The sequence below is a fragment of the Somniosus microcephalus genome, chromosome 16, assembly GCF_052327205.1.
Source record: "Somniosus microcephalus isolate GS21.2 chromosome 16, FLI_Smic_1.0, whole genome shotgun sequence".
Classification (NCBI taxonomy): domain Eukaryota; kingdom Metazoa; phylum Chordata; class Chondrichthyes; order Squaliformes; family Somniosidae; genus Somniosus; species Somniosus microcephalus.
The window spans coordinates 3,423,882-3,449,703 of record NC_141002.1 but is presented as its reverse complement, the minus strand read 5'-3'; the positions used below and the strand labels follow the sequence as shown (position 1 = coordinate 3,449,703).

Below are 25,822 nucleotides of genomic sequence, written 5' to 3'. Positions count from 1 at the left end.
TCTAGGGTGGGACATATATCACAGGCCATGCTCCTGTCGAGGGTGGGACGTATATCACAGGCCATGCCCCTGTCTAGGGTGGGATGTATATCACAGGCCATGCCCCTATCTAGGGTGGGACGTATATCACAGGCCATGCTCCTGTCTAGGGTGGGACATATATCACATGCCATGCTCCTGTCTAGGGTGGGACGTATATCACAGGCCATGCTCCTGTCTAGGGTGGGACATATATCACAGGCCATGCTCCTGTCTAGGGTGGGACATATATCACAGGCCATGCCCCTATCTAGGGTGGGACGTATATCACAGGCCATGCTCCTGTCTAGGGTGGGACATATATCACATGCCATGCTCCTGTCTAGGGTGGGACATATATCACAGGCCATGCCCCTATCTAGGGTGGGACGTATATCACAGGCCATGCTCCTGTCTAGGGTGGGACATATATCACATGCCATGCTCCTGTCTAGGGTGATACGTATATCACAGGCCATGCTCCTGTCTAGGGTGGGACGTATATCACAGGCCATGCTCCTGTCTAGGGTGGGACATATATCACAGGCCATGCCCCTGTCTAGGGTGGGACGTATATCACAGGCCATGCTCCTGTCTAGGGTGGGACGTATATCACAGGCCATGCCCCTATCTAGGGTGGGACGTATATCACAGGCCATGCTCCTGTCTAGGGTGGGACATATATCACAGGCCATGCTCCTGTCTAGGGTGGGACGTATATCACAGGCCATGCCCCTATCTAGGGTGGGACATATATCACAGGCCATGCTCCTGTCTAGGGTGGGACGTATATCACAGGCCATGCCCCTATCTAGGGTGGGACATATATCACAGGCCATGCTCCTGTCTAGGGTGGGACATATATCACAGGCCATGCCCCTATCTAGGGTGGGACATATATCTCAGGCCATGCTCCTGTCTAGGGTGGGACGTATATCACAGGCCATGCTCCTGTCTAGGGTGGGACGTATATCACAGGCCATGCTCCTGTCTAGGGTGGGACATATATCACAGGCCATGCTCCTGTCTAGGGTGGGACGTATATCACAGGCCATGCTCCTGTCTAGGGTGGGACATATATCACAGGCCATGCTCCTGTCTAGGGTGGGACGTATATCACAGGCCATGCTCCTGTCTAGGGTGGGACGTATATCACAGGCCATGCTCCTGTCTAGGGTGGGACGTATATCACAGGCCATGCTCCTGTCTAGGGTGGGACATATATCACAGGCCATGCTCCTGTCTAGGGTGGGACGTATATCACAGGCCATGCTCCTGTCTAGGGTGGGACGTATATCACAGGCCATGCTCCTGTCTAGGGTGGGACATATATCACAGGCCATGCTCCTGTCTAGGGTGGGACGTATATCACAGGCCATGCTCCTGTCTAGGGTGGGACATATATCACAGGCCATGCTCCTGTCTAGGGTGGGACATATATCACAGGCCATGCCCCTATCTAGGGTGGGACGTATATCACAGGCCATGCTCCTGTCTAGGGTGGGACATATATCACAGGCCATGCTCCTGTCTAGGGTGGGACATATATCACAGGCCATGCCCCTGTCTAGGGTGGGACGTATATCACAGGCCATGCTCCTGTCTAGGGTGGGACGTATATCTCAGGCCATGCTCCTGTCTAGGGTGGGACATATATCACAGGCCATGCTCCTGTCTAGGGTGGGACGTATATCACAGGCCATGCTCCTGTCTAGGGTGGGACATATATCACAGGCCATGCTCCTGTCTAGGGTGGGACATATATCACAGGCCATGCTCCTGTCTAGGGTGGGACGTATATCACAGGCCATGCTCCTGTCTAGGGTGGGACATATATCACAGGCCATGCTCCTGTCTAGGGTGGGACGTATATCACAGGACATGCTCCTGTCTAGGGTGGGACATATATCACAGGCCATGCTCCTGTCTAGGGTGGGACATATATCACAGGCCATGCTCCTGTCTAGGGTGGGACATATATCACAGGCCATGCTCCTGTCTAGGGTGGGACATATATCACAGGCCATGCTCCTGTCTAGGGTGGGACATATATCACAGGCCATGCCCCTATCTAGGGTGGGACATATATCACAGGCCATGCCCCTATCTAGGGTGGGACGTATATCACAGGCCATGCTCCTGTCTAGGGTGGGACGTATATCTCAGGCCATGCTCCTGTCTAGGGTGGGACATATATCACAGGCCATGCTCCTGTCTAGGGTGGGACGTATATCACAGGCCATGCTCCTGTCTAGGGTGGGACATATATCACAGGCCATGCTCCTGTCTAGGGTGGGACGTATATCACAGGCCATGCTCCTGTCTAGGGTGGGACATATATCACAGGCCATGCTCCTGTCTAGGGTGGGACGTATATCACAGGCCATGCTCCTGTCTAGGGTGGGACGTATATCACAGGCCATGCTCCTGTCTAGGGTGGGACCTATATCACAGGCCATGCTCCTGTCTAGGGTGGGACGTATATCACAGGCCATGCTCCTGTCTAGGGTGGGACGTATATCACAGGCCATGCTCCTGTCTAGGGTGGGACATATATCACAGGCCATGCTCCTGTCTAGGGTGGGACATATATCACAGGCCATGCCCCTATCTAGGGTGGGACGTATATCACAGGCCATGCTCCTGTCTAGGGTGGGACATATATCACAGGCCATGCCCCTATCTAGGGTGGGACGTATATCACAGGCCATGCTCCTGTCTAGGGTGGGACGTATATCACATGCCATGCTCCTGTCTAGGGTGGGACATATATCACAGGCCATGCTCCTATCTAGGGTGGGACGTATATTACATGCCATGCTCCTATCTAGGGTGGGACGTATATCACAGGCCATGCTCCTGTCTAGGGTGGGACGTATATCACAGGCCATGCTCCTATCTAGGGTGGGACGTATATCACAGGCCATGCTCCTGTCTAGGGTGGGACATATATCACAGGCCATGCTCCTATCTAGGGTGGGACGTATATCACAGGCCATGCCCCTATCTAGGGTGGGACATATATCACAGGCCATGCTCCTGTCTAGGGTGGGACATATATCACAGGCCATGCCCCTATCTAGGGTGGGACGTATATCACAGGCCATGCTCCTGTCTAGGGTGGGACGTATATCACAGGCCATGCCCCTATCTAGGGTGGGACATATATCACAGGCCATGCCCCTATCTAGGGTGGGACATATATCACAGGCCATGCTCCTGTCTAGGGTGGGACATATATCACAGGCCATGCCCCTATCTAGGGTGGGACGTATATCACAGGCCATGCCCCTGTCTAGGGTGGGACATATATCACAGGCCATGCCCCTATCTAGGGTGGGACGTATATCACAGGCCATGCTCCTGTCTAGGGTGGGACATATATCACAGGCCATGCTCCTGTCTAGGGTGGGACATATATCACAGGCCATGCTCCTGTCTAGGGTGGGACGTATATCACAGGCCATGCTCCTGTCTAGGGTGGGACGTATATCACAGGCCATGCTCCTGTCTAGGGTGGGACGTATATCACAGGCCATGCTCCTGTCTAGGGTGGGACGTATATCACATGCCATGCTCCTGTCTAGGGTGGGACATATATCACAGGCCATGCTCCTGTCTAGGGTGGGACGTATATCACAGGCCATGCTCCTGTCTAGGGTGGGACGTATATCACAGGCCATGCTCCTGTCTAGGGTGGGACATATATCACAGGCCATGCCCCTATCTAGGGTGGGACATATATCACAGGCCATGCCCCTATCTAGGGTGGGACGTATATCACAGGCCATGCCCCTATCTAGGGTGGGACGTATATCACAGGCCATGCTCCTGTCTAGGGTGGGACGTATATCACAGGCCATGCCCCTATCTAGGGTGGGACGTATATCTCAGGCCATGCTCCTGTCTAGGGTGGGACGTATATCACATGCCATGCCCCTATCTAGGGTGGGACGTATATCACAGGCCATGCTCCTGTCTAGGGTGGGACGTATATCACAGGCCATGCTCCTGTCTAGGGTGGGACGTATATCACAGGCCATGCTCCTGTCTAGGGTGGGACGTATATCACAGGCCATGCCCCTATCTAGGGTGGGACGTATATCACAGGCCATGCTCCTGTCTAGGGTGGGACGTATATCACAGGCCATGCTCCTGTCTAGGGTGGGACGTATATCACAGGCCATGCCCCTATCTAGGGTGGGACGTATATCACAGGCCATGCTCCTGTCTAGGGTGGGACATATATCTCAGGCCATGCTCCTGTCTAGGGTGGGACGTATATCACATGCCATGCCCCTATCTAGGGTGGGACGTATATCACAGGCCATGCTCCTGTCTAGGGTGGGACGTATATCACAGGCCATGCTCCTGTCTAGGGTGGGACGTATATCACAGGCCATGCTCCTGTCTAGGGTGGGACATATATCACAGGCCATGCCCCTATCTAGGGTGGGACATATATCACAGGCCATGCCCCTATCTAGGGTGGGACGTATATCACAGGCCATGCCCCTATCTAGGGTGGGACGTATATCACAGGCCATGCTCCTGTCTAGGGTGGGACGTATATCACAGGCCATGCCCCTATCTAGGGTGGGACGTATATCTCAGGCCATGCTCCTGTCTAGGGTGGGACGTATATCACATGCCATGCCCCTATCTAGGGTGGGACGTATATCACAGGCCATGCTCCTGTCTAGGGTGGGACGTATATCACAGGCCATGCTCCTGTCTAGGGTGGGACGTATATCACAGGCCATGCTCCTGTCTAGGGTGGGACGTATATCACAGGCCATGCCCCTATCTAGGGTGGGACGTATATCACAGGCCATGCTCCTGTCTAGGGTGGGACGTATATCACAGGCCATGCTCCTGTCTAGGGTGGGACGTATATCACAGGCCATGCCCCTATCTAGGGTGGGACGTATATCACAGGCCATGCTCCTGTCTAGGGTGGGACATATATCTCAGGCCATGCTCCTGTCTAGGGTGGGACGTATATCACATGCCATGCCCCTATCTAGGGTGGGACGTATATCACAGGCCATGCTCCTGTCTAGGGTGGGACGTATATCACAGGCCATGCTCCTGTCTAGGGTGGGACGTATATCACAGGCCATGCTCCTGTCTAGGGTGGGACATATATCACAGGCCATGCTCCTGTCTAGGGTGGGACGTATATCACAGGCCATGCTCCTGTCTAGGGTGGGACATATATCACAGGCCATGCTCCTGTCTAGGGTGGGACGTATATCACAGGCCATGCTCCTGTCTAGGGTGAGACGTATATCACAGGCCATGCCCCTATCTAGGGTGGGACGTATATCACAGGCCATGCTCCTGTCTAGGGTGGGACGTATATCACAGGCCATGCTCCTGTCTAGGGTGGGACATATATCACAAGCCATGCCCCTGTCTAGGGTGGGACATATATCACAGGCCATGCCCCTATCTAGGGTGGGACGTATATCACAGGCCATGCTCCTATCTAGGGTGGGACGTATATCACAGGCCATGCTCCTGTCTAGGGTGGGACATATATCACAGGCCATGCTCCTGTCTAGGGTGGGACGTATATCACATGCCATGCTCCTGTCTAGGGTGGGACGTATATCACATGCCATGCTCCTGTCTAGGGTGGGACGTATATCACATGCCATGCTCCTGTCTAGGGTGGGACGTATATCACATGCCATGCTCCTGTCTAGGGTGGGACGTATATCACAGGCCATGCCCCTGTCTAGGGTGGGACATATATCACAGGCCATGCTCCTGTCTAGGGTGGGACGTATATCACAGGCCATGCCCCTGTCTAGGGTGGGACATATATCACAGGCCATGCTCCTGTCTAGGGTGGGACATATATCTCAGGCCATGCTCCTGTCTAGGGTGGGACATATATCACAGGCCATGCTCCCGTCTAGGATGGGACATATATCACAGGCCATGCTCCTGTCTAGGGTGGGACGTATATCACAGGCCATGCTCCTGTCTAGGGTGGGACGTATATCACAAGCCATGCCCCTATCTAGGGTGGGACGTATATCACACGCCATGCCCCTGTCTAGGGTGGGACATATATCACAGGCCATGCTCCTGTCTAGGGTGGGACGTATATCACAGGCCATGCTCCTGTCTAGGGTGGGACGTATATCACAGGCCATGCACCTGTCTAGGGTGGGACATATATCACAGGCCATGCTCCTGTCTAGGGTGGGACATATATCACAGGCCATGTCCCTATCTAGGGTGGGACGTATATCACACACCATGCCCCTATCTAGGGTGGGACGTATATCACAGGCCATGCTCCTGTCTAGGGTGGGACATATATCACAGGCCATGCTCCTGTCTAGGGTGCGACGTATATCACAGGCCATGCTCCTGTCTAGGGTGGGATGTATATCACAGGCCATGCTCCTGTCTAGGGTGGGACATATATCACAGGCCATGCTCCTATCTAGGGTGGGACGTATATCACAGGCCATGCTCCTGTCTAGGGTGGGACATATATCACAGGCTATGCTCCTGTCTAGGGTGGGACATATATCACATGCCATGCTCCTGTCTAGGGTGGGACGTATATCACAGGCTATGCTCCTGTCTAGGGTGGGACATATATCACAGGCCATGCTCCTATCTAGGGTGGGACATATATCACAGGCCATGCTCCTATCTAGGGTGGGACATATATCACAGGCCATGCTCCTGTCTAGGGTGGGACATATATCACAGGCCATGCTCCTATCTAGGGTGGGACGTATATCACAGGCCATGCTCCTATCTAGGGTGGGACGTATATCACAAGCTATGCTCCTGTCTAGGGTGGGACGTATATCACAGGCCATGCTCCTGTCTAGGGTGGGACGTATATCACAGGCCATGCCCCTATCTAGGGTGGGACGTATATCACAGGCCATGCTCCTGTCTAGGGTGGGACATACATCACAGGCCATGCTCCTGTCTAGGGTGGGACGTATATCACAGGCCATGCCCCTATCTAGGGTGGGACGTATATCACAGGCCATGCTCCTGTCTAGGGTGGGACGTATATCACAGGCCATGCTCCTGTCTAGGGTGGGACGTATATCACAGGCCATGCTCCTGTCTAGGGTGGGGCGTATATCACAGGCCATGCTCCTGTCTAGGGTGGGACATATATCACAGGCCATGCTCCTGTCTAGGGTGGGACGTATATCACAGGCCATGCTCCTGTCTAGGGTGGGACATATATCACAGGCCATGCTCCTGTCTAGGGTGGGACATATATCACAGGCCATGCTCCTGTCTAGGGTGGGACGTATATCACAGGCCATGCCCCTATCTAGGGTGGGACGTATATCACATGCCATGCTCCTGTCTAGGGTGGGACGTATATCACAGGCCATGCTCCTGTCTAGGGTGGGACATATATCACAGGCTATGCTCCTGTCTAGGGTGGGACATATATCACAAGCCATGCTCCTGTCTAGGGTGGGACATATATCACAGGCCATGCCCCTGTCTAGGGTGGGACATATATCACAGGCTATGCTCCTGTCTAGGGTGGGACGTATATCACAAGCCATGCCCCTATCTAGGGTGGGACATATATCACAGGCCATGCCCCTATCTAGGGTGGGACGTATATCACACGCCATGCCCCTGTCTAGGGTGGGACATATATCACAGGCCATGCTCCTGTCTAGGGTGGGACGTATATCACAGGCCATGCTCCTGTCTAGGGTGGGACGTATATCACAGGCCATGCACCTGTCTAGGGTGGGACATATATCACAGGCCATGCTCCTGTCTAGGGTGGGACATATATCACAGGCCATGTCCCTATCTAGGGTGGGACGTATATCACACACCATGCCCCTATCTAGGGTGGGACGTATATCACAGGCCATGCTCCTGTCTAGGGTGGGACATATATCACAGGCCATGCTCCTGTCTAGGGTGCGACGTATATCACAGGCCATGCTCCTGTCTAGGGTGGGATGTATATCACAGGCCATGCTCCTGTCTAGGGTGGGACATATATCACAGGCCATGCTCCTATCTAGGGTGGGACGTATATCACAGGCCATGCTCCTGTCTAGGGTGGGACATATATCACAGGCTATGCTCCTGTCTAGGGTGGGACATATATCACATGCCATGCTCCTGTCTAGGGTGGGACGTATATCACAGGCTATGCTCCTGTCTAGGGTGGGACATATATCACAGGCCATGCTCCTATCTAGGGTGGGACATATATCACAGGCCATGCTCCTATCTAGGGTGGGACATATATCACAGGCCATGCTCCTGTCTAGGGTGGGACATATATCACAGGCCATGCTCCTATCTAGGGTGGGACGTATATCACAGGCCATGCTCCTATCTAGGGTGGGACGTATATCACAAGCTATGCTCCTGTCTAGGGTGGGACGTATATCACAGGCCATGCTCCTGTCTAGGGTGGGACGTATATCACAGGCCATGCCCCTATCTAGGGTGGGACGTATATCACAGGCCATGCTCCTGTCTAGGGTGGGACATACATCACAGGCCATGCTCCTGTCTAGGGGACGTATATCACAGGCCATGCCCCTATCTAGGGTGGGACGTATATCACAGGCCATGCTCCTGTCTAGGGTGGGACGTATATCACAGGCCATGCTCCTGTCTAGGGTGGGACGTATATCACAGGCCATGCTCCTGTCTAGGGTGGGACGTATATCACAGGCCATGCTCCTGTCTAGGGTGGGACATATATCACAGGCCATGCTCCTGTCTAGGGTGGGACGTATATCACAGGCCATGCTCCTGTCTAGGGTGGGACATATATCACAGGCCATGCTCCTGTCTAGGGTGGGACATATATCACAGGCCATGCTCCTGTCTAGGGTGGGACGTATATCACAGGCCATGCCCCTATCTAGGGTGGGACGTATATCACATGCCATGCTCCTGTCTAGGGTGGGACGTATATCACAGGCCATGCTCCTGTCTAGGGTGGGACATATATCACAGGCTATGCTCCTGTCTAGGGTGGGACATATATCACAAGCCATGCTCCTGTCTAGGGTGGGACATATATCACAGGCCATGCCCCTGTCTAGGGTGGGACATATATCACAGGCTATGCTCCTGTCTAGGGTGGGACGTATATCACAAGCCATGCCCCTATCTAGGGTGGGACATATATCACAGGCCATGCCCCTATCTAGGGTGGGACATATATCACATGCCATGCTCCTGTCTAGGGTGGGACGTATATCACAGGCCATGCCCCTATCTAGGGTGGGACATATATCATAGGCCATGCCCCTATCTAGGGTGGGACATATATCACAGGCCATGCTCCTGTCTAGGGTGGGACATATATCACAGGCCATGCTCCTGTCTAGGGTGGGACATATATCACAGGCCATGCCCCTATCTAGGGTGGGACATATATCACAGGCCATGCTCCTGTCTAGGGTGGGACATATATCACAGGCCATGCCCCTATCTAGGGTGGGACATATATCACAGGCCATGCTCCTGTCTAGGGTGGGACATATATCACAGGCCATGCTCCTGTCTAGGGTGGGACATATATCACAGGCTATGCTCCTGTCTAGGGTGGGACATATATCACAGGCCATGCTCCTGTCTAGGGTGGGACATATATCACAGGCCATGCTCCTGTCTAGGGTGGGACATATATCACATGCCATGCCCCTATCTAGGGTGGGACATATATCACAGGCCATGCTCCTGTCTAGGGTGGGACATATATCACAGGCCATGCTCCTGTCTAGGGTGGGACGTATATCACAGGCCATGCTCCTGTCTAGGGTGGGACGTATATCACATGCCATGCTCCTGTCTAGGGTGGGACATATATCACAGGCCATGCTCCTGTCTAGGGTGGGACGTATATCACAGGCCATGCTCCTGTCTAGGGTGGGACATATATCACAGGCCATGCTCCTGTCTAGGGTGGGACGTATATCACAGGCCATGCTCCTGTCTAGGGTGGGACATATATCACAGGCCATGCTCCTGTCTAGGGTGGGACATATATCACATGCCATGCTCCTGTCTAGGGTGGGACATATATCACAGGCCATGCTCCTGTCTCGGGTGGGACGTATATCACAGGCCATGCTCCTGTCTAGGGTGGGACGTATATCACATGCCATGCTCCTGTCTAGGGTGGTACATATATCACAGGCCATGCTCCTGTCTAGGGTGGGACATATATCACAGTCCATGCTCCTGTCTAGGGTGGGACATATATCACAGGCCATGCCCCTGTCTAGGGTGGGACGTATATCACAGGCCATGCTCCTGTCTAGGGTGGGACATATATCACAGGCCATGCTCCTGTCTAGGGTGGGACATATATCACAAGCCATGCTCCTGTCTAGGGTGGGACGTATATCTCAGGCCATGCTCCTGTCTAGGGTGGGACATATATCACAGGCCATGCTCCTGTCTAGGGTGGGACATATATCACAGGCCATGCTCCTGTCTAGGGTGGGACGTATATCTCAGGCCATGCTCCTGTCTAGGGTGGGACGTATATCACAGGCCATGCTCCTGTCTAGGGTGGGACATATATCACATGCCATGCTCCTGTCTAGGGTGGGACGTATATCACAGGCCATGCCCCTGTCTAGGGTGGGACATATATCACAGGCCATGCTCCTGTCTAGGGTGGGACATATATCACAAGCCATGCTCCTGTCTAGGGTGGGACGTATATCACAGGCCATGCTCCTATTTAGGGTGGGACATATATCACAGGCCATGCTCCTGTCTAGGGTGGGACATATATCACAGGCCATGCTCCTGTCTAGGGTGGGACATATATCACAGGCCATGCTCCTGTCTAGGGTGGGACGTATATCACAGGCCATGCCCCTATCTAGGGTGGGACATATATCACAGGCCATGCTCCTGTCTAGGGTGGGACGTATATCACAGGCTATGCTCCTGTCTAGGGTGGGACATATATCACAGGCCATGCTCCTGTCTAGGGTGGGACATATATCACAGGCCATGCTCCTGTCTAGGGTGGGACATATATCACAGGCCATGCTCCTGTCTAGGGTGGGACGTATATCACAGGCCATGCTCCTATTTAGGGTGGGACATATATCACAGGCCATGCTCCTGTCTAGGGTGGGACATATATCACAGGCCATGCCCCTATCTAGGGTGGGACGTATATCACATGCCATGCTCCTGTCTAGGGTGGGACGTATATCACAGGCCATGCTCCTGTCTAGGGTGGGACGTATATCTCAGGCCATGCTCCTGTCTAGGGTGGGACATATATCACAGGCCATGCTCCTGTCTAAGGTGGGACATATATCACATGCCATGCTCCTGTCTAGGGTGGGACATATATCACAGGCCATGCTCCTGTCTAGGGTGGGACATATATCACAGGCCATGCTCCTGTCTAGGGTGGGACGTATATCACAGGCCATGCTCCTGTCTAGGGTGGGACGTATATCACAGGCCATGCTCCTGTCTAGGGTGGGACGTATATCTCAGGCCATGCTCCTGTCTAGGGTGGGACGTATATCACAGGCCATGCTCCTGTCTAGGGTGGGACATATATCACAGGCCATGCTCCTGTCTAGGGTGGGACGTATATCTCAGGCCATGCTCCTGTCTAGGGTGGGACATATATCACATGCCATGCTCCTGTCTAGGGTGGGACGTATATCACAGGCCATGCCCCTGTCTAGGGTGGGACATATATCACAGGCCATGCTCCTGTCTAGGGTGGGACGTATATCACAGGCCATGCTCCTATTTAGGGTGGGACATATATCACAGGCCATGCCCCTATCTAGGGTGGGACATATATCACAGGCCATGCCCCTATCTAGGGTGGGACATATATCACATGCCATGCTCCTGTCTAGGGTGGGACATATATCACAGGCCATGCTCCTGTCTAGGGTGGGACATATATCACAGGCCATGCTCCTGTCTAGGGTGGGACATATATCTCAGGCCATGCTCCTGTCTAGGGTGGGACATATATCACAGGCCATGCTCCTGTCTAGGGTGGGACATATATCTCAGGCCATGCTCCTGTCTAGGGTGGGACATATATCACAGGCCATGCCCCTATCTAGGGTGGGACGTATATCACAGGCCATGCTCCTGTCTAGGGTGGGACATATATCACAGGCCATGCTCCTGTCTAGGGTGGGGCGTATATCACAGGCCATGCTCCTGTCTAGGGTGGGACATATATCACAGGCCATGCCCCTGTCTAGGGTGGGACATATATCACAGGCCATGCCCCTGTCTAGGGTGGGACATATATCACAGGCCATGCTCCTGTCTAGGGTGGGACATATATCACAGGCCATGCTCCTGTCTAGGGTGGGACATATATCACATGCCATGCTCCTGTCTAGGGTGGGACATATATCACATGCCATGCTCCTGTCTAGGGTGGGACATATATCTCAGGCCATGCTCCTGTCTAGGGTGGGACGTATATCACAGGCCATGCTCCTGTCTAGGGTGGGACATATATCACAGGCCATGCTCCTGTCTAGGGTGGGACGTATATCACATGCCATGCTCCTGTCTAGGGTGGGACATATATCACAGGCCATGCTCCTGTCTAGGGTGGGACATATATCACATGCCATGCTCCTGTCTAGGGTGGGACATATATCACATGCCATGCTCCTGTCTAGGGTGGGACATATATCTCAGGCCATGCTCCTGTCTAGGGTGGGACGTATATCACATGCCATGCTCCTGTCTAGGGTGGGACATATATCACAGGCCATGCTCCTGTCTAGGGTGGGACGTATATCACATGCCATGCTCCTGTCTAGGGTGGGACATATATCACAGGCCATGCTCCTATCTAGGGTGGGGTTAGCTGGCAAGCAACAAGTACCCCAACTCTGAGGAGGTAACATGACTTCACTGACGGCCTGGTACTGCCCATGACTGGTAATTAAAGCGAGAGGCTCTGGCTGCCATTTTATCCGTATTATCATTTGACCTAAAGGGACAGTCTTTCTGGTCTTACTGGTCAGAGAATCAAAATGGAGTCAACTGGCAGTGTGTTTGTGGAGGTGGTTAGCGATGTCTATACCAGACTATCAACACTTCTCCACTGTGGCCTGCCAGCTACGACACTTTACCTGTGTTGGATCTTTTAAACTTACAGTATTTCTGTATTGCTGGATTCAGTGTGTAAGGGGTTTATACCACACGGTGTCCTTGTTAACTGTACACTGACAGCCTGAAATCAGACACTCTTTCCACTCGATTATCCTCAAGGCTCAGACTTTAGTGACTTGAAGAGGCAATTCGTTATCAGGTTTTTCAATCTCAAACACCTCAAGCCAATGTCATGGTCCTTCCCAATAGCTGATGGTCAAGGATATCGCTGGACTGCAGTCGCACAGCACGGGGATGGGGGAAGCATCGGGAACCCCAGCAAATGGGAGGCTCTCATCTCGGGGTTTGCAGTCTATAGAATAAGGCTGTCTGTATTTTACAGGCTGACCCAGCATAGCATTGAAAGGTTATGGGAGACGAGGTGAATCTCTGTCCCAGAGCCCGTGTCACCATGGATACCAAGTTGCAACTTTACTGTTTTCATAGTCTAGGAACATAGGAACAGGAGGCCATTGAGCCCCTCGAGTCTGTTCCGCCATTCAATGAGACCATGCCTGATCTGTGACCTAACTCCATACACCCGCCTTTGGTCCATATCCCTTAATAGCTTTGGTTAACAAAAAGCTATCAATCTCAGATTTAAAATTAACAGTTGACCCAGCGTCAATTGCTGTTTGCGGAAGAGAGTTTCAAACTTCTACCACCCTTTGTGTGTAGAAGTGTTTCCTAACTTCAGTCCTGAAAGGTCTGGCTCTAATTTTTAGACTGTGTCCCCTAGTCCTAGAATCCCCAACCAGCAGAAATAATTTAGCTCTATTAAATCCCCTTAATATCTTGAAACCTTCGATCAAATCACCCCTTAACCTTCTAAATTCCAGGGAATACAACCCTAGGTTTGTGCAATCTCTCCTCGTAACTTAACCCTTGGAGTCCAGGTATCATTCTGGTAAATCTACGCAGCACTCCCTCCAAGGCCAATATATCCTTCCTCAGGTGTGGTGCCCAGAACTGCTCCCAGTGCTCCAGGTGTGGTCTAACCAGGGCTTTGTACAACTGTAACATAACTTCTACCCCCTTGTATTCTCGTCCTCTGGATATAAAAACCAGCGTTCCATTAGCCTTTTTGATTATTTTCTTTACCTGTCCATGACATTTTAATGATCTATGTACCTGGACCCCTAAATCTCTTTGGACTTCCACTGTTTCTAGATTTTCACCATTTAGAAAGTACCCTGTTGTATCCTGTTTAGGTCCAAAGTGGATGACCTCACATTTGCCACAGTTTTGCCCATTCACTTAATCTACTAATATCTCTTTGTAATTTTATGCTCCATCTACACTGCCTACAATACTGCCTATCTTTGTGTCATCGGCAAATTTGGATATATGATTTTCTATCCCATCATCTAAGTCGTTAATAAATACAGTGCATAGTTGAGGCCCCAGCACAGATCCCTGCGGGACACCACTAGTCACATCCTGCCAATTACTGTACCTGCCCATTATCCCCACTGCCTGTCTCCTGCCGCTCAGCCAATTTCCTAACCAGGTCAATAATTTGACCTCAATTCCATGGGCTTCAACTTTAGTTAACAGTCTCTTATGACAGACTTTATCAAATGCCTTCTGGAAGTCCATATAAATAACATCAATAGACATTCCCCTATCCACTACTTTAGTCACCTCCTCAAAAAGTTCAATCAGGGTCGTCAGGCATGGCCGACCTTTCACAAATCCATGCTGGCTCTCTCTGGTCAACTGAAAATTTTCAAGGTGTTCAGTCGCACTAACCTTAATTATGGACTCTAGAAATTTCCAGTCAACAGATGTTAGGCTAACTGGTCTATAATTCCCTGGTTTCCCTCTCTCGCCTTCCTTAAAAAGTGGAGTGACATACGCAATTTTCAAATCTAAAGGAACGGTTCTTGAATCGAGAAAACTTTGGAAGATTATAGTTCCAAGGAGTGGAGTGGAATACATGTTCTCATTGTGGGAACTGTACAGAGTTCATTCATGCATTCTATATAAATGAGCTAATTGGTTCAAAATCTGCTACCTGATTTGGTACATCACTTACTCAGTCCCTCTTCTGTAAGCAGAGAATACCAGAGCTGCATGTGTTGTACAAGAGCAGATGTACAGGGTGAGCAAGAACTGTTAAAATCCCTGCATCATGAGATTATTTCCCCAAATATCAGGCAGAAAACTATACACTCTGGATGATAGAGGACACAGAGACCGCTTACAGTGACACTGAATCTGAGAGAATAGTGTAAATATACAGAGTAAAGCTCCCTCTACACTGTCCCATCAAACACTCCCAGGGCAGGTACAACACGGGTTAGATACAGTGTAAAGCTCCCTCTACACTCTCCCATCAAACACTCCCAAAGCAAGTACAGCACGGGTTAGATACAGAGTAAAGCTCCCTCTACACTGTCCCATCAAATACTCCCAGTGCAGGTACAGCACGGGTTAGATACAGAGTAAACCTCCCTCTACACTGTCTCATCAAACGCTCCCAGGGCAGGTACAGCACGGGTTAGATACAGAGTAAAGCTCCCTCTACACTGTCCCATCAAACACTCCCAGGGCAGGAACAGCACAGGTTAGATACAGAGTAAAGCTCCCTCTACACTGTCCCATCAAACACTCCCAGGGCAGGTACAGCATGGGTTAGATACAGAGTAAAGCTCCCTCTACACTGTCCCATCAAACACTCCCAGGGCAGGTACAGCACGGGTTAGATACAGAGTAAAGCTCCCTCTACACTGTCCCATCAAACACTCCCAGGGCAGGTACAGCACGGGTTAGATACAGAGTAAAACTCCCTCTACACTTTCCCATCAAACACTCCCAGGGCAGGTACAGCACGGGTTAGATACAGAGTAAAGCTCCCTCTACACTGTCCCATCAAACACTCCCAGGGCAGGTACAGCACGGGTTAGATACAGAGTAAAGCTCCCTCTACACTGTCCCATGAAACACTCCCAGGGCAGGTACAGCACGGGTTAGATACAGAGTACCAGTGTGTTCCATGCTACCAGCCCCAATGTTGTAGTGGTGGGGTTGATGTCCCTCTGGCAATGGGTTGACACTGCCAGTCATCTTTCACAGCCAACAGAGAGAGAGTTTTCACAATCTCTGCCCTCCCCCACCCCCCACCCCCCCGGACACAGTCCCAGGTCCCCGAGCCCTTGTTGTTTGATTCCATCGGCTGTGGCGGGTGGTTTTGCTCCATTCACATCTGCCCTGAGCAGACACAGTGACTCTGGCTGGGACCAGGAGTGCCTTCGTTCAGAGGGAGTAGACTCAGCCCACAGCCAGGATCCTCGGCCATGGGTAAAACCCTTCGCCTCTCCACAAAGGTTAATGTCACCATTCAGCTTGAGTTCTATCTGATGGGAATGAGGAAACCCCTTGAGCAGTGTGAATAAAACACATTCCCTGCACTAATTTTCATTCAATTAAACAGCTAATAATCCAGAACGCACATACACATCTTTTAAGAAAGTATTAAGAACTGATTAATAACGTGGTTCCTTACTAAAGATGAAAGGTCACAGAGTGGGTCCCGCCCCCCGAACGTGCCCAAGACCTGGCTCAGAGTGACTCTTACCTGTGACACGTAGGAATCGTTCAGGTAGTACCACGTGGAATCTTTGAAAGACTTCACATACACGCTGTAGTGCCCAAAGACTGAGCTCCCGGCATGGACCAGCACTGCGTAAAGCTGATAGAGCCAGCAGTCCTGTGATAACAAGGCATAAGAACATAAGAAACAGGAGCCGGAGTAGGCCATACGGCTCCTTGAGCTTGTTGCGCCATTCAGTAAGATCATGGCTGAACTTCTATCTCAACTCCACTTTCCCGCCCTATGCCCATATCCCTTGATTACCTTCGTGCCCAAAAACCTCTCAATCTCAGCCTTGAATATACTCATTGTCCTTCTGGGGTAGAGAATTCCAAAGGTTCACAACCCTCTGAGTGAAGAGATTTCTCCTCATCTCGGTCCTAAATTGCCGACCCCTTATTCTGAGACTGTGACCCCTGGTTCTAGACTCTCCAGCCAGGGGAAACAGTCTCTCAGCATCTACCCTGTCAAGCCCTTTAAGAATTGTATATGTTTCAATGAGATCACCTCTCATTCTTCTAAACTCCAGAGAGTATCGGCCCATTCTACTCAATTCCGCCTCATAGGACAACCCCTCATCCCAGGAATCAATCTAGTGAACTTTCGTTGCACCCCCTCCAATATCCTTCCTATTAAGGAGACCAAAACTGTGCACAGTACTCCAGGTGTGGTTTCACCAAAGCCCTGTATAATTGCAACTAGACTTACTCTTATATTCCAACCCCCTTGCAACAAAGGCTAGCATACAATTTGCTTTCCTAATTGCTTGCTGTACCTGCATGTTAACTTTCTGTGATTCGTGTACAAGGACCTCCAAATCGCTCTGCATACCAACATTTACTAGTCTCTCACATAAGAACATAAGATGTAGGAGCAGGATTAGGTCATCTGGCCCCTCGAGCCTGCTCCACCATTCAATAAGATCATGGCTGATCTGATCTTGGCCTCAACCCCACTTCCCTGCCCGCTCCCCATAGCCCTTCACTCCCTTATCATTCAAAAATCTGTCTATCTCCACCTTGAATATATTCAATGACTCTGCCTCCACAGCTCTCTGGGGAAGAGAATTCCAAAGATTCACGACCCTCTGAGAGAAGAAATTCCTCATCTCAGTTTTAAAAGGGTGCCCCCTTATTCTGAAATTATGCCCCCTAGTTCCAGATTCCCCCACGAGGGGAAACATCCTCTCTGCATCTACCCTGTCAAACCCCTTCAGTATCTTATATGTTTCAATAAGATCCCCTCTCATTCTTCTAAACTCCAATGAGTATAGGCCCAACCTGCTCAACCTTTCTTCATAAGACAACCCCTTCATCTCAGGAATTAACCTCGTGAACCTTCTCTGAACTGCCTCCAATGCAAGTATATCCCTCCTTAAATAAGGAGACCAAAACTGTACGCAGTACTCCAGGTGTGGTCTCACCAACACCCTGTACAGTTGTAGCAAGACTTCCCTGCTTTTATACTCCAGCCCCCTTGAAATAAAGGCCAACATTCCATTTGCCTTCCTAATTACTTGCTGTACCTACATGTTAACCTTTTGTGATTCATGTACAAGGACCCCCAGATCCCTCTGTACCTCAGCATTTTGTAATCTCTCCCCATTTTTAAATAATAATTTGCTTTTTTATTTTTCCTACCAAAGTGGATAACCTCACATTTTCCCACATTAAGCTGATTTTTGCCCACTCACTTAGCCTGTCGATATCCCTTTGGAGATTCTTTGTGTCCTCCACACAATTTGCTTTCCCACCTATCTTTGTATCGTCAGCAAATTTGGCTACAGTACACTCGGTCCCTTCATCCATGTCATTAATATAGATTGTAAATAGTTGAGGCCCCAGCACCGATCCCTGTGGCACCCCACTAGTTACAGTTTGCCAACCAGAAAATGACCCATTTATCCCGACTCTCTGCTTTCTGTTAGTTAGCCAATCCTCTATCCATGCTAATATATTACCCCCAACCCCGTGAGCTCTTATCTTGTGTAGGAACCTTTTATGTGGCACCTTATCGAATGCCTTCTGGAAATCCAAATACACTGCATCTACTGGTTCCCCTTTATCCACCCTGCTCGTTACATCCTCAAAGAATTCCAGCAAATTTGTCAAACATGATTTCTCTTTCATAAAACCATGCTGCCTCTGCTTGACTATATTATGATTTTCTAAATGTCCTGCTACCACTTCCTTAATGATGGACTCCAGCATTTTCCCAATGACAGATGTTAGGCTAACTGGTCGATAGTTGCCTGCTTTCTGTCTCCCTCCTTTCTTAAACAGGGGCGTTACATTTGCAGTTTTCCAGTCCGCTGGGACCTCTCCAGAATCCAGGATCACCTGTTAAAAAATATACTGTTTTTCCATTCTACCTACCAAAGTGGATAATTTCGCACTTCCCCACATTATACTCCATCTGCCACCTTCTTGCCCAATCATTTAACCTGTCTATATCCCTTTTCAGTCTCTTTGCATCCTCCTCACAGCTTACTATCCCTCCTAGCTTTGTATCATCAGCAAACTTGGCTATATTACACTCGGTCCCCTCATTTAAGTCATTGTTACAGATTGTAAATAGCTGAGGCCCCAGCACGGATCCTTGCGGCACCCCACTAGTGATACCCTGCCATCCCAAAAATGACCCGTTTATTCCTACTCTCTGTTTTGTGTCCGTTAACCAATCCTCAGTCCATGCTAGTATATTAACCCCAACCTCTTATGTGGCACCTTATCGAATGCTTTCTGAAAAGCCAAATAAACGACGCAACTGATTCTCCCCTATCTACCCTGCTAGTTACAACCTCAAAAAACTATTAGATTTGTCAAACACAATTTCCCTTTCATAAATATGTGCTGACTCTGCCCAATCATATTATGATTCTCTAAGTGCCCTGTTACCACGTCCCTAATAATGGATTCTAGCATTTTCCCTACTTCTGATGTCAGGCTAACTGGCCTGTAGTTGCCTGTTTTCTCTCTCCGTCCTTCCTTGAATAGCAGGGTTACATTTGCAAGCTTCCAATCCGCAGGGATCGTTCTAGTATCTAGAGAATTCTGGAAGGTGACAACCAGTGCATCCACTATCTCTGCAGCCACCTCTTTTAAAACCCTAGGATGTGGGCCATCAGGTCCAGGGGATTTGTTGGCTTTTAGTCCCATTAATTTCTCCAGTACTATTTCTTTACTAATACTAATTTCTTTTAGTTCCTCATTCTCTCTAGACTCAAGAGATACAGGGGGGGATGTGAGGAAAAACTTTTTTACGCAGCGAGTGGTGAGGACCTGGAACTCGCTGCCGACGGAAGTGGTGCAGACACACTCAATGTTTTCAAGGGGAGACTGAATAGGCACTTGAGGGAAATAAACTTGCAGGGCTATGGGAATAGAGCGGGGGAATGGGACTGACTCGATTGCTCTGTAGAGAGCCGGCACGGACTCGATGGGCCAAATGGCCTCCTTCTGTGCTGTTATGATTCTATGGGGGAGAAATTGGGTATAGCCCCGTTTGGGGCGTTAGAATTGGCGCTGCGCAAATTTTATCGCCAGGCACAACTTATCGCCACCTCGAGCGATATTGGGTTGCTGCACCCCTAAAGGTGATTGCAGCGTTGATTCAGGCGCTGCACGGGAGTCTTAAGGCACTAACCCGGCAGCGCTACTCAATATGGCGGTGTCCGGGCACAGCGCAGGTGCTGTCAATAATCGATTACCCCGAGACATGCTGGCGCCGGCCAGCTCTTAAAGGGGCGGGTCAATTAGGAGCAGCAGCCACACTCTGCGCCTTGTAGGCCTCAAAATCAGCACTGGGCATTCTGTGGCGTTCCAAACTTTGAACATATGGAGAGGGTGAGGCGGAGAGCGGAGCGCTTTACCGATGGGGCATTGGATACTTTGGTTGGCGAAGTGGAGCGCCGGCGAGCTGTGCTGTACCCCGACAAAGGCAGGAGGCCTCATCAGAGCGAGTACCGCAAGGCTTGGAGGGAAGTTTGTCAAAGAGTCACCTCAAGCAGCGTGGTGGCCAGGACTCCTGTGCAATGCAGGAAGAAGTTCAACAACCTCACTCGGGTCATTAGGGTGAGTGCCTTTTTCGCCATCTTCTTCATCCCTCCATCTGCACCTGACATTATGTCCAGAGGGTGCGCGAAGCCCCAATGGCCATCTGTCAGCCAGCACCCATGGCCCTTTCTGGAAACACACACGCACATTCAGCTCAATGCATAATGGAAGGGCTATTCTACCATGGGGGCATGTGATGTCAGCTCAGGGCATCATGTTTCATCACTTCCCGTCCTTTCTCCTGCAGGCCAAGCTGGCCAGGAACCGGAGGGAGCAGCTTCGCACCGGAGGAGGCCCTCCTCAGCTGCAAACACTGACGGACCTGGAGGAACGAGTCCACCAGATTGTTGGAGGCCGGATGACTGGTCCTGTCACCACTGGAGCTGCCGACCCCATTGTGCACAGCGATAGTAAGGTCATCACCTTTTTGAACTCTCTCCTTCCACTTGTTCCCCCCACCAGCATGCTTTTTCACTCTGGACCCATGTCAGAGCATTGCAGCACTCTTGCATCCCTTGCTGCCACCCTGTCCTTTCGCTAAAGCCACTCTTCAACCTCCCTGCTTTCAGATGCTGCATCACCAGCTCGGGAGCCGGGCCCTCAAGCTGCCAGGGACACTGACTCCGGAGGCGACGAGCAGGAGGAAGCTGGACCATCCCTGCCACCCTCAGGCGAGCCAGCCCCTCTGCAGACTGGGGAGACTACTTCCCTGGAGGGGAGCAGGGGGGAATGCTCTGAGGAGGAAGCAGTTCCAGGAACCAGCGGGCTGCAGCAACGCAAGGGGGTAGGGAAGCTCGGGGGCCGTCTCCCCGGAGGACGAGTCAGGCCGCAAGTACTGCTGCACAGAGCGCAGAAGAGGTGCGTTCCCTCGCAGAAATGAGCGCTCAGGCACACTGAGCTCATGGCTGCAGTGGCAAGGATGACTGAATCCATCAAGACACTGGCAAGGAGTGTCCAAGACTTTGGGGTAGCACAGGCAAGGAGTGCGCAGGACTTCAGGGCAGCACAGGCAAGGAGTGCGCAGGACTTCGGGGCAGCACAGGCAAGGAGTGCGCAGGACTTTGGGGCAGCACTGGAAAGGACTGTCCAGGACTTCGGGGCATCACTGGAAAGGACTGTCCACGGCTTCGGGGCAGCACTAGAAAGGACTGTCCAGGGCTTGACCGAAGCAGTGGAAAGGACTGTCCCGGCCTTCAGCGAAGCACTGGAAAGGACTGTCCAGGGCTTGACCGAAGCACTGGCACCTGCCACACAAGTGCTGAGTGCTGCCACACAGTCACTCGCTGGTCTCATGCAGACGCATATTGAGGCCACGCGACCAATGACTGCTGCCACCCTCGCTGGATCAGGTGGGATTACCCAGGGCCCTTGCAGCACCACAGCAGGGCATCAATCTGTGGATCAGCCGATTGGTGCGCATGATGCGGTGCTGCCCCGTCAGAGTGCCAGTGTGTCGGTCGACCAGGGAGCTGCTGTCCGCTCTCAGGATGTCAGCATTCCTGATGCCACCGCTGGCACGTCTCCACTGCAGCTGCCACCACCTGCAGGACAGACTGCTTCCACCCATGCACAGTTGGAGCAGTCAGCATCCGGGCCCTCCAAGGCCAGAGGTCGTCCAGGACGTCCCTCAGGGGCATCTGTGCTTTCGGACAGCCAGCAGGCCTCCCCCAGCCTTGATGCAGCCACTGGGGTCCCATTACGGAGGAGCTGCAGGGAGGGAAGGGGCCGATCTCGCAAGAGAAGTAGATCACCATAGTCATAGAGTCATAGTCATAGAGTTTTACAGCACAGAAAGAGGCCCATCGGCCCATCGTGTCTGCGCCGCCCATCCATCCCTGTCCAGTCTAATCCCATTTTCCAGCATTTAGTCCATAGCCTTGTATGCAATGGCATTTCAAGTGCTCACCCAAATGCTTCTTGAATGTTGTGAGGGTTCCTGCCTCTACCACCCTTTCAGGCATTGAGTTCCACATTCCAACCACCCTCTGGGTGAAAAAGTTCCTCCTCAAATCCCCTCTAAATCTCCTGCCCCTTACCCTGAATCTATGCCCCCTTGTTATTGACCCCCCTACTAAGGGGAAAAGTTCCTCTTTGTCTACCCTATCTATGCCCCTCATCATTTTGTACACCTCAATCAGGTCCCCCCTCAGCCTTCTTTGCTCCAAGGAAAACAACCCCAGCCTGGTTAGTCTTTCTTCATAGCTGAGGCGCTCCATCCCAGGTAACATCCTGGTGAATCTTCTCTGCACCCTCTCCAAAGCAATCACATCCTTCCTATAGTGAGGCGACCAGAACTGCACACAGTACTCCAGCTGTGGCCTCACCAGCGTTTTGTACAGCTCCATCATAACCTCCCTGCTCTTATATTCTATGCCTCGGCTAATGAAGGCAAGTATCCCATATGCCTTTTTAACCACCTTATCTACCTGTTCCGCTGCCTTCAGGGATCTATGTACATGTACACCAAGGTCCCTCTGACCCTCTGTACTTCCTAGGGTCCTACCACTCATTGTGTATTCCCTTGCCTTATTTGTCCGTCCAAAATGCATCACCTCGCACTTTTCAGGGTTAAATTCCATTTGCCACTTTTCCGCCCATCTGACCAACCCGTTTATATCATCCTGTAGCCTGAGGCTTTCCTCCTCGCAATTTACCACCCCACCAATTTTCGTGTCATCTGCGAACTTACTGATCATACCTTTTACATTCTCATCCAAATCATTTATGTAGATCACAAACAACAAGGGACCCAGCACCGATCCCTGAGGTACCCCACTGGACACAGGCTTCCAGTCACAAAAGCAACCTTCGACCATCACCCTCTGCCTCCTGCCACTCAGCCAGTTTAGGATCCAACGCGCCAAGGCACCCTGGATCCCATGGGCTCTTACCTTCTTGACCAGTCTCCTATGCGGGACTTTGTCAAAAGCTTTACTGAAGTCCATGTAAACCACATCCACAGCATTTCCCTCATCCACCCCCCTAGTCACCCCCTCGAAAAATTCAATCAGATTTGTCAGACATGATTTACCCTTGACAAAGCCATGCTGACTATCCCCGATTAATCCTTGCCTCTCCAAGTGGAGACTAATTTTGTCCCTCAGAATTTTTTCCAATAATTTCCCTACCACAGATGTTAGGCTCACTGGCCTGTAATTCCCTGGTTTATCCCTGCTACCCTTCTTGTATAATGGTACTACATTAGCTGTTCTCCAGTCCTCTGGTACATCCCCTGTGGCCAGAGAGGTTCTGAAAATTTGTGTCAGAGCCCCTGCAATCTCCTCCTTTGCCTCACACAGCAGCCTGGGATACATCTCGTCCGGGCCTGGGGATTTATCCACTTTTTGGCCTGCTAAAACCGCTAGCACCTCCTCCCTCTCGATGCTAATATGTTCAAGTATGTCACAGTCCTCTTGCCCGATTTCTATGTCCGCATCGTCTTTCTCCATAGTGAACACAGATGCAAAAAATTCATTTAAAGCCCCGCCTACATCATCTGGCTCTACACACAGATTGCCACTTTGGTCCCTAATGGTCCCTACCCTTTCCCTGGTTATCCTCTTGCCCTTAATATACTTATAAAACATCTTAGGATTTTCCTTTATTTTGCTCGCCAGTGTTATTTCATGGCCCCTCCTCGCCCTCCTAATTTCTTTTTTAAGTATGCCCCTGCACTTTTTATACTCCTCTAGGGCTTCTTCCGTCTTTAGTCTTTTGTAACTGCCAAAAGCCCCACTTTTATTTCTAATGCATTTTTGTATATCCCTTGTCATCCAAGGTTCCCTTTGCTTGTTGGTCCCACCCTTGACCTTTACAGGAACATGTTGGCGTTGTACTCTCTCTATTTCCCTTCTGAAAGTCTCCCACTGTCTTGATGTGGATTTTCCTATAAGTAGCTGCTCCCAGTCCACTTTGGCCAGATCCTGCCTTATCATATTAAAATCGGCCTTCCCCCAATTTAGAACCCTTATTTCCGGGCCGTCTTTGTCTTTTTCCATGACCACCTTAAATCTCACCGAATTATGGTCACTATCGCCAAAATGCTCTCCTACTGACACTTCCACCACTTGCCCGGCTACATTCCCCAGAATTAGGTCCAGTATCGCCCCCTCTCTTGTAGGACTTTCTACATGTTGGCTCAAAAAGCTCTCCTGGATGCACTTTAAGAATTCTGCACCCTCTAAGCCTTTCACACTCTGACTATCCCAATTTATATTGGGGAAGTTGAAATCCCCCACTATTATTACCCTATTATTTTCGCACTTCTCTGAGATTTGCCTACATATCTGTTCCTCTATCTCCCCCTGACTGTTTGGGGGCCTATAGTACACTCCCAGCAAAGTGCTTGCCCCCTTTTTGTTTTTAAGTTCTACCCATAAGGCCTCATTAGAGGAACCCGCTAATATACCATCCCTCCTTACAGCAGTAACTGACTCCTTAATTAAGGGGGAAAGAGTAGAAGCTGCAGCTGAGACGTCTTATTTGTAGAAATCAAGGCCGTGGATGCTGGTCTGAATGTTAGTAATGTTTTGGATCGTCTCCCGGGTGTGTGAGTCACTTATGTGTTAGTGTGTTAGTTTTGCTTTCTGTTGCCATTGCTTTGTCATGTTGGAAGCACATTTAGCAAAATAAACAACTTTTTTAATTTACATTGGCCATTTCTGATATTTACATTCACTGCCCTTCATAGGCTTTGGGTTATCCGGACGGTTCCATTCCTCCTCATCGAATGGCACCAAGCATTCCGTCAGAGGGGCCTAGAAGCGGCTTGTTATCAGCCTCTGACGGACGGCCCTTCCAGTTTGTACCTCCCTCCCGTCTTGGTCCTCCTCCTCCTCCTCCGCTGGTGCTTCAATGGCTGGTGGCATTGGCTGGGTGCGTAGGATGTCGAGGTTATGCAGCATGCAACAGACTATGACGAAGTGGGAGACTCGCTCTGGTGAGTACTGCAAGGCGCCTCCGGAATGGTCCAGACAGCGGAACC

At 51.0% G+C, this 25,822-nt stretch overlaps 1 protein-coding gene across 3 annotated transcripts in view; it reads right to left on the bottom strand.

The window, feature by feature from the left end:
* LOC147105946 (ubl carboxyl-terminal hydrolase 18-like) overlaps positions 1–25,822 on the bottom strand; it is an 84,110-nt gene that overhangs the window by 10,617 nt on the left and 47,671 nt on the right. The window contains exons 6-7 of one of the 3 annotated variants that reach the window (XM_086008554.1): positions 16,769–16,900; positions 14,941–15,024 (exon numbers count right to left, since the gene is read on the bottom strand). In XM_086008554.1, coding sequence (XP_085864680.1) covers positions 14,941–15,024; positions 16,769–16,900 — 216 coding nt within the window. Of the gene's footprint in view, positions 1–14,940; positions 15,025–15,111; positions 15,261–16,768; positions 16,901–25,822 lie in introns of those variants that run through there. The other 2 variants (XM_086008556.1, XM_086008555.1) reach the window with 2 other exon arrangements.